Source organism: Abramis brama, assembly GCF_963993115.1.
Source record: "Abramis brama genome assembly, chromosome: 13".
NCBI lineage: Eukaryota > Metazoa > Chordata > Actinopteri > Cypriniformes > Leuciscidae > Abramis > Abramis brama.
The window spans coordinates 35,176,538-35,190,575 of NC_139975.1; the positions used below are offsets into that span (position 1 = coordinate 35,176,538).

At 36.6% G+C, this 14,038-nt stretch overlaps 1 protein-coding gene across 1 annotated transcript; it reads left to right on the forward strand.

The window, feature by feature from the left end:
• The first annotated feature begins 177 nt into the window (after window positions 1-177).
• On the forward strand, window positions 178-10,489 carry LOC311094424 (zinc-binding protein A33-like). The gene is made up of 6 exons (XM_084132384.1): window positions 178-798; window positions 8,685-8,780; window positions 8,893-9,123; window positions 9,241-9,263; window positions 9,345-9,463; window positions 9,833-10,489. The coding sequence occupies exons 1-6, from the start codon at window positions 403-405 to the stop codon at window positions 10,375-10,377; spliced, it is 1,410 nt and encodes a 469-aa protein (XP_083988510.1). The 5' UTR covers window positions 178-402; the 3' UTR covers window positions 10,378-10,489.
• The last annotated feature ends 3,549 nt before the right edge of the window (window positions 10,490-14,038 follow it).

Genomic DNA, 14,038 nt, shown 5'->3' on the forward strand with positions numbered 1-14,038 from the left:
CCCACTAGAAGGGACAATCAATCTTATTTTTTTTGGAATCAAATTTTTATATAACTGACTTTAAAAAATGATGAATCGTTTTAAAGAAAAAAAAAAAAAAAAAGACTAACTTACTAGTTTCAGTGATTTATGCAACCAGTCCCAGAAGCTCCAAAAGGTCGTCAGAAACTCCACCCTCTTACAAAACCTTCCAGGAAGTGACTAGTCATTATTTCTGCCTTTCACTTTTACTGAAAGCTAAAACGAGTCGTGAAGAACAGAGGACACATTATATTAGGGCTTTTGTGTATTTCTAAATGAACCTAGATTAGATTTTGATTGTAATAGTTGTTTACTCTTTAAACCAAAGTTCAGAAAGTGAAAGTAAATTGTAGATTATTGGATCTTTTACAAGACGAGGAAATGGATTCAAAATCTGTGGAAGAGCTTTCTTGTCCTGTTTGCTATGAAATCTTCAAGACTCCTGTTCTTCTGTCCTGTAGTCACAGTATTTGTAAAGAGTGTCTACAACAGTTCTGGAAAACTAAGGAAACTCAGGAGTGTCCTGTCTGCAGGAGAAGATCATCTAGAGATGAACCTCCATGTAATCTAGCGTTAAAAAACTTGTGTGATTCATTGATAAAGGAGGGAAAGGAGAAGCGTTCATCAGGATCTGAGGAGATCTGCAGTTTACACAGTGAGAAACTCAAACTCTTCTGTCTGGAGGACAAACAGCCTGTGTGTTTAGTGTGCAGAGACTCAGAGAAACACACCAATCACACATTCAGACCCATCAGTGAAGTGCTTTCATCTTACAAGGTAAGACAAATGTCTCTCATTTCAAATGTTAAATACAGTGATATACATAGAAACATTATTATCCCCTTATAGGGCTGTAGTACTCGAGTCCGGTCTTGGACTCGAGTCCGGACTCGAGACCGCTTTTCTATGGTCTCGGACTTGTCTCGGACTCGCTGGTATTCGGACTCGGACTTGTCTCGGTCTCGGCCACTGGTCTTGCCAAATATGGCTTTTGGTCTCGACCGAGTCCAGGTTTCTTTATGATGTTCCCAGTAATCACACATACGTCGCCGCGATATTAAAACAATATATTATTGGAGGGAAAGTGAAACACTGGCCACCTAATAACTATGGGCATTTCGGCTCTTTTTCGTGAGCCGGCTCGTTTCACTCAGCTCACTGAAAGAGCCGGCTCTTTTGACTCACAAACGGCTCTTTAAAAAATAAATGTTTAAATAAACTCGCTGAAAGTCCACCGCTAGTGCAACGTGAATTCATATTTTTAATTGTCCATAACACCCCGAAAACTAGCCTGCTTGCCTTGCACATCTAATTAATGGGCAAAGTTTTCCGACTTTATTTCTTACCTTTCTTTCTTTGCCTCCACGAGTGGTAGGCTCCAATGATTGGCTGTTTTAAAATATAGCTATATCGAAACAAAATAACCCAGCTCATAACTTGCAGGTTTGCTTATTGGCTAACTTTTTTCATTTGATTGCTTCAGCCGCCACCCGCCCGAATTTAATTAAAATATTATTTTTCGTCACGTCATCCGCCCGATCCGCCGTTTATCCGCATCTCTTCCCAGCAAACATTTGGACGTTTAATGTCCGTTGAAAAGGCGTCCGTCCGAGACGTCCCGTCATGGTTGAAAAATAGTTCCAAAATGAAAGTTGAACCGACGTCTTTGACGTCGTCTGGCCGTGAATTCCACGTCTTTTCTGGCCGTGAATTCCACGTCTTTTCTGGCCGTGATTTCCACGTCTTTTCTGCGCGTCCCTGGAAGTCTAAATAGGTTTATTTATTTTTTTAGTTCTTCTGGATGTTTATAAGATGTGTTGCTGCCAAATGTATGTGTATATATAATCCTGCATATAAAATAATCACACCCATATTGTGTAACATCGTGAAAGGCAGTCATTTAGGCTATTTTTACACATCTTAACTTGACAAAGGTTCTAAAAAGGTCCAAAATCGGTCCGGTCAGACCTGGACGTCTATAAAACCGTTTAATCACGTGTACATCAACACATTATTTGTGGACAAAAGCAAAAAATAGTGCTATAATTTAGCATAACATTTTATTGTGAATATTACATTTGAAATGTCTTCCAGTTGTTAAACAGCTATTATTCAAAAAAGATAATAGAAATAGTACAATGTGGTAAATTCTGTGGTAATGGCATTTTCTCTAACAGTTTCACATTAAGGTTAAGCAGACATTAATCAAACCAGAATATAACAAAAGTACAGGAACAGTCAACGCATTCTATTTTTAGAGTCTTATAATATGCCATCATTGATGAATAGAAGTCAGAGCTGTGGCAGTACTAAGTTTCAGTTACTAACAGTCTTGCATTACTGTTAAACAGCCATAAATAAAAGTTTTTAGAGTCTATTAAGTTTGTTTATGGCTTTATGTTTTTTGTTTTGTTTATGGCTCATTTTTTAAATCCACCACCCTCAGCTGTTCCTGGAGCGTTCTTCAGGTGTTCCTCCACTGCTGCATCTATGTCTGAGTCTGTAGCATTTGGGCTCTACCTCATCACAGCATCTGAGGAAAGAGAATATGGTTTAAAAAAAAAAAAAAAGGCTAATTTCTAGGTAAATTACGTACTTTTTTTTTGAAAATGTCGGAAAATAACCATGTTATTTTACTGAATAAACGGTCCGTGGAGCACAAACGAGTTGCGCAGTTTCGTTCCGCTTTCATTTTTAATTTTTTATTTTTTGCGATGTTTTAACAATGTTTTAACAATGTTGCGGTCGCGCCAGCGCGACCTATAACAAAATTTGGTCTCGTCCGGCAGAAAAAATTAGCCTGGTTCTACCAGACTCTCGTACATAAATGTAAAATTAAATTAAATAAAATTTGTACAGAGAGTCTGGCCCATGCAAGCGTTAACTTCATTGAAGGCGGGTACTCTGTTGAAACAGAGAATGTCTAATGTTACATTTATAATACAAAATGTACTTACCCAACAGCAGATTTTTAGTAATTCGGCAACACACCAATGCACCCTCAAATCCTGCTCGCCTCGTGGTTGTAGAAAAACGGGAAAATGGCTACTTTATCGCTTTATCGCGAGATAATATATCATATCGCGGGATTTTGCAATATCGCGAGATTTGCTACAACATCCCGGTGGCACAGTTTTGACGTGTAAAGCAGTGTACGTCTTTTCAAAACCTCTTAAAACTACTTGGGGCACTTAAATTAATTATTGCAGTGTCAACCAAGGTATAAGCATAATACTTTTGCATATTTCATAAGGATTTCATAGAGGGTCATGATGGACTATTCATGCACGTGTAAAGGACGTCACCTACTGGACGTCCACTTAAAACGACTTTAAATGCAGTGGCTTTGCAATCAATTAACCACACTGGGCACTTTGTGATTATAATTTATTTTAAACAAGATAAAGTAAATATATTTACTTTGTATACAAATCGTGTATTTCATAAAGATAATTCCTGTTTTTTTTTTTTTTCTGTCTTGCTTGACAACCTCTTAAAAACTACTTGGGCAATTAAATTAATTATTGCAGTATTAACCATGCAAGGATTAAGCACAGCTTTTGCATATTTCACAAGGATTTCATAGAGGGTCATGAATGCACGTGTAAAAGACGTCACCAGGTGACGTCCTCTCACCCGATACACTATATATTGAACTACACGTAGCTAAAAGTCAAAATAACAATTATACATGCAACCCCAGAGAACTGTAGACATGTACAAATGTATCTGAATGCATTTTTAGGAAATGTTCTGTGTTACATATTTTTACCGATTTATGCCGTCCTACCGCGACTATTTTTGGCCAGGGACACGACGTTGCCGTCGGACCAATGTTTGCTGGGTTGTGTGTGTGTGTGTGTCTGTGAGTTGTCTCGGTCCTCCCTCATGCAGTTTAATTGGTTGACATCGCGTGTATGATTGACAGGAACAGAATGTAAGGCTGATCAGACAGTCGAAACGAATGTGTAGTGCTCCTTTAGGCCTGTATAATTATAATTTTTTTTGTTGTTCTTTGAATTAGTCAATTATTTTAAGTAAAATTAAAATTATTCATTATTACATAATGATTTAATTTCTATAGGCTAGCCTATATTTTTTAGCAGACTTTTTTTCCCTGTCCTGGACTCGGTCTTGACTCGGACTCTAACCTTTTTGGACTCGGTCTTGACTCGGACTCGACTTGTCTTGGACTCGACAAAGGTGGTCTTGACTACAGCCCTATCCCCTTAACGCCCACTGTCGCGAATTCGCAACAAACCCCTTCCATTCAGACTGCAGGCGAGATAGCGTGTGTTTTCCCAATGCCTGTTTGTGCACATTTGATACATACCTAGAAACCTTTTGCACGCACTGGTTTCTCGTAGGAGCGGTCGGAGTGGGAACTACATCCGGTTCACGGAAGCTAATGTTTTGGTTTGCAAAATCCGCATATCAAGGGCGCAAATGTGGAGAAATTGCCCAAAATGAGTTAAGTTGTGCTAAGATAAAAATATGTACCAGCTTATTGATTGCTTCTATAGGTATGTTATTCATATAGACTTAATGTGACGAATATTTTTTACGTACTTTGTAGATTTCTGTTTGTAGCAAATTCGTGACATTGGTAGCCTGGGAAAACCCAGACTACTTCCGGCGAATTTTAATTCTCTCTCCAGGATAGTCTGGAGAAGAGCCCATTCAAACTCATTACTGTGCCGCTGAAATCGCGGCACCAATCAGAAATGTTGGGGGAGGGATTTACATGATGACGATAGCGCAGCGACGCTGAAGGAGATTTCATTACAAAGATGGATGCCGCCGTGGAACATCTCTTGTTCGAATCTATTATCGCGTCTGTTTTGAGTGATTTAAACTTACCGTTTTTGTTAAAACCGGAGCAAAGAACAACAGATGTTTCTCCGTCGCTCTGCATATGTCATCTCCTTCATCGATCTGATTGGTTTTAAGACTATCCAATTGCGCCCAGAGGAATTTGAGCTACGTCGTTTGGTGACGCCCCTTTGGAAATGATTTGTCTACATAACTTCCCCAGACCCTACACTCAGTTTCAACTGAGAAGGGTCTGGTTTTAACCAGGCTATGACATTGGTCCATAACGGCTGGATTGTGCTATAATCAGGGGCGGCTGGCCAATAGAGGGCGCTAGGGCGCCGCCCGCACTCATTAATGAGCCACACTCATTAAATAACAGGGCTGCCAACTTTTGAGTTTAGCTTGGAGTGGAGTTTTTTTTAAAAAACAAATATTGCATCACAATAAGTGTATTTGTGATTGTCAAAACATTTGGTAAACTAAATAGAATTTTATGAAGTTTAGTGACAACATGTTACAATGTTTACATTGTACAATGACTGTAGGATACAGTTTTTATTATTGCTTGACAAAAATTTCAAGATTTCAATTCCATTCTTGTGATTTGATTCCGATTTTGATTCAATATTGACTAATTTGGATACATGTTTATTTTAAATTTGATAAAAATAAAAAAATCTCACCTAATGCTGTAAACATAGAGGGCCCAATCTGCTGGTATTATTAAAGGTTAAAAATAACAAATTAAATTAAATATAATGCAGTTTTTGTTATAATAACAATTATTTAATGTAATAATCAAAATATAATAAATGTGTAATATAGTGCTCAGCAAAATCTCCTCTCTAGCTATTTTTTCTATTCAATTAACATGCTATGGTCATTAAATGGCTTTCCTGAGGTAAATGTAACGTTATGTGACATAATTGTTCTCCTGCTGTTATACTGACCTCTTTCTGTGGTTGAAAAACACTAATTGGTCGATATTATGTATACTTTCGGTAAGTTGTACTGCATCTTTAAATAAAAAAGTAACAGATGATCGGTTCACGCGATCTGTCACGTCACATTTACAAGCGCCAAATCAGTATTTTTGTCTGAATTTCGTAATAAAATTGACGGAATCTAAGAGCTGAGAATTAGTTTAATATTAAAAGTACCTCTTTGCTCCACAATTTTTCTGTGCGTGAGAAAATGGATGTGTGGCGTGAGAGCGTGTGAAAAGTGTCAATTGCGTGAGTCTCACGCTCAATGCGTGAGAGTTGGCAGCCCTGAAATAAATAAGTAAATACATACATAAATCATACATACAAATTGTCAGTATTTGTGTGTTTAAGATATTAAATGCACCCAGTATATGTGAAAAATATGACAGAAATTAAAAATGTCTGCTTTTTCAACACATCTCCTCCACCTGCGTGCACGTCTCATCAGCTCTGGGGCGCTGGAGAAATCGCCCCAGAGAGGCGGGTCTGTGGAGCAGCTTAGCCAATTGCTGATTTAAGATATACATGTTTGACATAAACTCTAGCCAATCAGCGAGCTCAAATCTAGTCAGCTATGAGTGCTTCTGTTAGCGCCCCAAGCTGCGCGCGCCCGAGCCGAGGCGCGCCCATCTCCATCAGACAGCGGCCTATCGGCTTGGGGTGCGTTTCCCGAAAGCATCGTTGGCCAACTATGGTCGCAAGTTCATCGCAATGTCCATTGAACTCTATTGGTAACGACGGAACTTGCGACCATAGTTGGCTAACGATGCTTTCGGGAAATGCACCCCTGGCTACTAGCTGGATGCGGTCATGCTAATGCCTTGTTTTGCTTTCCATGATTACTTTTTAAAACAACAGGGACAGATCCAGCATGGACAGTTACCGGAGTGAGGGACCTGTCTGAGAAAGTAACTAAACTTTTTGAGATAAATTTCAAATGCAAATAGAAGGTTTGTGCAATTTGTTTGTTTTTGTGTAAGAATGCTTCAGTCTTGTAATATTGCATTAAATAATTACTGACTTTTTTTACAGAGCACTGGTATCATGCAGTTTGTGTTAAATTGTGTTTGGGTGGTTAATACTAATAATTATTTGTAATATTATTATTTTTCGCTTTACAACGATATGTAAAGGCAGTGATTCTCAAACTGGGTTTGTGGTGGTTCTCAAACCGTGAGGTGACAGAAGGGGGTGCGGGAACAAAATGCTGAATTTTGCCGTTCCTTAATACTACCTCACCCTAAAATAAGATTTAAACTGAGCATGCATTTCTCTCAGGTTAAATGCTGTAAATACACGACATCCGATCAAATTACCTCATCAGTTTTTACCAAAACTGTCTGCATTTAGTAGTAGGCTATATATGACAGGTCTCGTGCAGATTTCTGCCTCGGCAAATCGCGCTATACTGCCGCTCTCGACAATGTACGTTACCTTTGTAAAAGTAGGGATTTAGCACTTACTAGCATGAAGAACAAATATAGACACAGGCTGAGCATGGAGATCGATATAAGAATCAAACTCTCTTCGATACAAACACATACCCTGTGTGAGTTCCTGTGTTTAATGTTGATCACATTATATGAAGATCCACACGATTACAAATGTGACATTGATTTTATACAACAGTTCAACAAACGAAATATTAATATTAAGTGATGTTCATTTTCAACACAGTTGTCAGTATTTTTACAGTAAATTAATAGCTCCAATAAAAGCCACAGCAGAACTGCAGCACACAGCAATGATTGTGAACGAATCTTTAGAGTAAATGATTCAATGATCAATTCATAAATACAGCCACTTGCTTTATTACTGAATGAATGACTCGATGACTCTCCACCTACTGGCGGTTTTAATTTAATATTTAAACATCACTTCGTTTTTACCATCATTGCATATTTATCTATTTAACTTTTTTTTTTAATTCAAAGAATTATTTATTTTATAAAGGTATTTGTAAAGGTAAAAATGCACTTGAAAAAATCGATTTAAGGGGGCAAATATTGTCCCTTACTGAAAAAGGTGTGACTGAAGAGTGGGGGTGCGCAGAAGGATATTAAGCCCCTTGGGGTACAACTCTAAAAAGTTTGAGAACCACTGGGACTGGGTTAAGAAATAGAACAAAATAAACATCAAAGCACAATACACATACCAAGGGCAGAAAGTAGGCCTAATACTCCCATAATGCTGTATTTAGATGGTTTCAGGCAAAAAAAAAAAAAAAAAACAATTCACAAAAAATAGCATGTTATGATATAACACTATAAGAATATATAATGTATGCACTGGAGAAACAAGGAAAGAGTTAAACAGAGTGTAACATGGAATGTATAAAAACTACTGTCAATGTTAGGGAGTAGGAGAGTGTTTTGTTTCTTGCTGTTGTCAAGATTCATTAATTTGTCAATTAAAGTTTATAAGTTCTAACAACTTTGTGCCATGAATAAAATCTACATACCTGAGATGGGAAAATGTGTTATATTAATTTTACCATTTTGTAAAAAAAATTACCCTAAATGCCTGTTGTCGCTAATTTGCAACATACCTAAATTTATATCTATTCTATATGGTATAGACAAATTAACAATCTCAACTTAATCTAGCATCAGTTTGGAGCCAGAAACACACATAATACATTTTTTTTTTTAATTGTAAATAAATTCAGGCGTTTATTTGTGTATACAATAGACCAGTATTTATTTTTACTCAAACTAAATCTCATAATATTCAGACACAAATGCTTCCATGAGAATGACCCATTCAACATATAAATAATATAACAATAAAAACATTCAAACATACAATGTTTAAACCTCTTAGAGCTGCACAAGTTTCACAGATTTTCATCTTAACCTGTAGGAGGAATTTAATACAGCACTGACGTCCTTACAAGACAAGCTCAAACATGGAGAAGAAATGAAGAAAAAGTGTGATGAAACAATTCAACACATCAAGGTGAGGATATAAAGAGTTAAATAATCAACATTCACACACAGAGTTTATCATTGACATTAGTGGAGTGTGTGTTCATACAGCGCTGACTGAAGTGAATGTGATTTGATTTCAGTCTCAAGCTGAGCACACAGAGCGTCAGATTAAAGAAGAGTTTGAGAAGCTTCATCAGTTTCTCAGAGACGAAGAAGAAGCTACAATCACTGCACTGAGAGAGGAAGAGGAGCAGAAGAAGCAGAGGATGAAGGAGAAGCTGGAGGAGATGAACACACACATCTCAGCTCTTTCACACACAATCAGAGACATGGAGGAGATGATGAAAGACAATGACGTCTCGTTTCTAAAGGTGACAAATCAATCTGGCTTCATTCTTTGTGTATGAAACAACTTGTATAGAGAGACTCATTGACAGTGAGAGTGTTTGATAAGATATTAAAATGTTTTCAAACTCTATATTTTCCAGAACTTTAAGGCCTCAATGGAAAGGTGAGTGAGCTGCTCGTATCTCTTCTCTCAGTGGATCTGAACTCAAATTCACTGCAGTTCTGACTCCTGAATGTTCCTCAGAGTCCAGATCTCACAGCCGGATCCACGGATGAGTTCTGGAGCTTTGATTCATGTGTCGCGTTATCTGGGTAACCTGCCGTTCAGAGTCTGGAAGAAGATGCTGGAAACTGTCCAACACAGTGAGTCTCAGCAGATTTGACACCAGTGCAGAAGATAGTTCACATATAAACACACACAACATCAACATTTGATAGAAATATATTTAATAATCACTACAAAGTGAATCTGAACTGTATTTCAGAAAATCATCAGATCATACAGCGAACTCATAATGAAAAGTCTGTTCCTCATGGTTTATGTTTATGTATTAGGAGACAATAGTGTTTATTGAATACTGATATTAAACCTGAAGCCTCAATCCATTCTGACAGTAACTGAGAGACCATTGTTATGATTTATGATCTCTTTCAACAAAAGAAAAATGTTTAACCTTTACATTTCTAATACATCATATCTCATCCTGTAATCTGATGTTATTCTCTTTGCAGCTCCGTTGACTCTGGATCCAAACACAGCACATCCTCGTCTCACACTCTCTGCTGATCTGACCAGTGTGTCGTACAGTGGTGTATATAAAACACTTCCTGATAATCCAGAGAGGTTTGACAGTTATCCATGTGTCCTGGGATCTGAGGGCTTTAACTCAGGAACACACTGCTGGGATGTGGAGGTTGGAGACAATACAGACTGGGTTCTTGGAATAACCACAGCATCAAACCAAAGGAAGGGAGAGGATTTCTTTGAGTCTAATGTCTGGTATGTGTGGTACACAGACAGCGAATACATCTCAAGATCCCCAGAGCAACCTGACACTGTCTTCACTGTTAAACAGAAGCTTCAGCGTGTGAGAGTTCAGCTGGACTATGACAGAGGAACAGTGTCATTCTCTGATCCTGTAACTAAAGACTGTCTGCGCAGATTCAGGACATCCTTCACAGAGACTGTCTTTCCATTCTTATTTAATCTCTGCACAACTTCTCCTCTGAGGATCTTACCAGTTAAACTGTTTATTACAGCAGAAAATCACAGTTAAATCTGATTCTGCTTCTAGATTAATACAGTTTTGCAAATTATGTTTCAATAATAACTCTGTAATCAAAGGGTCTCATTGATCAATCACAATTAAATGCTAAATTTAAAGTCAACCTTTAACCCTTGTGTTTCCTTAAGGACATGTTTGTCTCTTTCAGGTTTCAATTTTTTTTTAATCATTCATTGTTAATGCCAACTGCATCAAATTTGGTACAAGTGTGTATTTTTATTGGATTTTTCTTATTTCACCTTCATTTCCTTTCATAAATCACTGGGTACACAAAATATTTACACTCAGGACCTTAAGGACAAAAATGTCCCCATTGAAACCCATTAAAACTGTCCATTTCTTTTTATCTCAGGGCCATTTAACTATAAAATGATGCAGTCTTTGTTAATAGACTTTTGTTCTGCTGGCAAGGCTTACATGTACTTTTTTTTACTAATTTTTTATTTATTTTTTACAAGATAGCGTTTTTTTTTTTTTTTTTACAGGTTTGGTCTATAAAGCTAATACTCGCTTTTTTCGTGTTTTCTGCTTGTGCATATTAGAGACGATATTAAAAAAAAAACTAAAAATAATAGTAAAAAAACTAGTAATGCAGATGTGCAGTTGCTCACTGGTTATGATGATACGCTTCTCATATCAAGAGTCAACTGTAAATCAACAGCCCTGAGTCAAAGGAAAACTGATAAGGAACTTGATATGAGCACATTTAAGTGTTAAAAGTGATTTTGTCAAACCCATGATTCAACACACAGTCTAATAATAATCAGGGTTGTTCAACTCCTGAAGAACTAACTTTCTGCAGAGTTCAGCTCAAACACACTGTAAGGGGTTTTACAGTCAAAGAACAGAACCAGATATGATGAATAAAGACCCCGAGTCAGAATTATAATAAATTAAAGAAAAGTTTTACTGAAGATGGTTTGTAGTTTCATCAGGCAGAAGTCAGCTTCAAGACTCAAGTTCGTAGGCCAATCCGCTTACAGTTACAAAGATCATACCACACACACACACACACAAAACACACACACACTGCAGTTTTACCCTTCACCAAGGTCTAAGTTATGTCCTTGCTTCAGGTTGAATGATTCTCATTGGCTAAGAAAAAGATAAACATAGTAATTTTAGGCACGTCATGACCATCCAGGGGGCTGTTCCATAAACCAAGATTAGAGTATAAGCCAGGCTTATTTCGGTTAGTCAGGCTTATTTTTGGTAGATTCGGTTTCATAAATCAAACTTAAAAAAGTTCAAACTCAGTTACCCTGGCAACTTATGCTGGGAAACTAGCCTGGTCCAGGGCAGGCTAACTGTCAGGCTAAGCCTCAGTTGTTACACAGATCCTCTAACACTGACTGACAAGAACACAATGATATTACCACTGACACTCTCTCATACCATTATTGGACTTTATTAACCATTATTAGTCCAAACATAAATACACAGTATACAGAAACTTAAATAACTTAAATATCAACTTAAATAAGGCTACAATGATACATTAGACAATATAGACTTATGAATACATTTCTCTCTGGTTTGTTTGACAGCTGTAGTACATGTTTATGATTATTAGAAGAACATTAGAACACAATCTAAAAAAAAAGAATCACAAAAATCACAAAATTAAAAATAAATAATTACAAAAGCACAGTATGAATTTGAACTGGTAAGATGAATCTGAGCTTAGTAATTGACAGTATATTAGCCTACATTTGAATATATCATAAAAATACACTTGTAGGTTTAAAACTCTAAATAAGGCACATCTAATGTCCAAATAACAAATATTTTAGCACACACACACACACACACATACATATATATATATATATATATATTATGTACTTTATTATGTCTTTCAATTCAAACACATTTAACACAATTATACAAATTGACAGTTCCTTTAAAGACATATTTCCCCCAATAAATATTCCTTATTTTTCCTTCTACTTTTTTCTTTTGTGATAATACCCACCAACACACATGATTAGAACAATAACCAAGAAGAACATAGTTAGACACTTTTACATATGATTTAAGAGGGAAAAGACAAAAAACAATAAATAAATATTAATAAAAATTTAACATTCACATATTTATATCAAACTCTTATAATGACACATAATTCCTAATAGTTATTCAAGTAATATTATTTGAATATCAAATATTCAATATAAAATAAGCAAATAAATAAAATAACAAATAACTAGCCTAGAAATAAAAGGGAGGGTTATATAAAAATGTAGTTAATGTAGACTAATAATATATATTCCTTTCTTTTATGGAATATTCTTTGATTTTAGAGTTGCACATATCTTTTCAAAATGTATACATTTGCTCTTAATTTCATGTTATCCTCTCCATAATGTAAAGTACATTAAGAATATATTATATTATATGTATAATATATAAAAAATAATTCTAGAAACTAAATCTAACCACTCATTTAAAACTGGGGATTCTTGCTTTATCCAAAAAATTATTGCATTAAAAGCTGTAATTCTCAGCATTCTAAATAAGTATATGTCATCTTTATAAAGTAGCATAGGTCCTATACCCAAAACTATATTTTGTATCTTTATATATTTAGTTTCTTAAAAAAAAAATCTTCCCTGAATTAGGCTACTTCTGTTCACTGAAGTACTTCTGTTCACTAGAAGTTCACTGCAACTTATCCAACATCCTAAAGATAAATTATTATAATTAGAAGATATTTCTAGTGTTATAAAGTATCGCATATTAATTTTCCAAGCAAAATGTATATTTTAGTCAGAATTATTGCGCTGCTATTTGGCGCGCATGCGCGCAGCAGCGCTCGTTCAATGTGAAGATTAGCAGTAAAATGGATACATTTGCTCAACTTTCTAACATTTACAGATGGAGAATATAACTGTTAAATGTAAGTTTTGCACTGGGGGGGGGGGGGGGGAGACATGTCACAAACGCATAAAACAGCACAAAATATACGCTGTTTGATGGTGGATCGATTTGATCCACGATCGACCTCTAGAGCTGCTTCAGAAACGCGTGCACACGCAATTATCTAGACTAGATCAACCTGGATCAAATTAGTGAGATTGCGTGAACTTCAATTACCTTTTATGGAACCACTTTAGCCCCAACTTATTTGTTAGGCTCATTCAAGTCCGGTTTTGGAGTTTAATCCCCGCTTTTCTAAGCGGCTATTATGGAACAGCCCCCAGGTCGCAGATTTGGGTTTCTGTGCGTCAACATGTCCCGAACAACAACTCAGTCAATCTCCAATAATGCCAGTGGTTTCTTAACCTGTAACCAAAAGACTAACACACACACCGACACACAGCTTTTCCAAGGTTGGATTTGGCCAGGCTCTAACTATAAACAGGAGAGTCATCTCAAGACATCAAGATAATGCGTTCTTTCTCTCAAGGAGAGCTACACTTTAATATAACGCAGTTTAGTAAAGCTTTAACAAAGAAATGGTCCCTTAAACCCTAGACTTCAATGACCCTGTGACTTATAGTCGTCAGGGTACCCTAGAAAAGCAGATGGATGTATTGACACATGTTAAAGAAGTCCATACTTCTTTTTGGGAAGCTGGGCTAAATGAGCAAGCACTGTTCCTGCATTCCTGACATCAGCTTCAGTCACCACTCAGATATTTAAAGGTGCT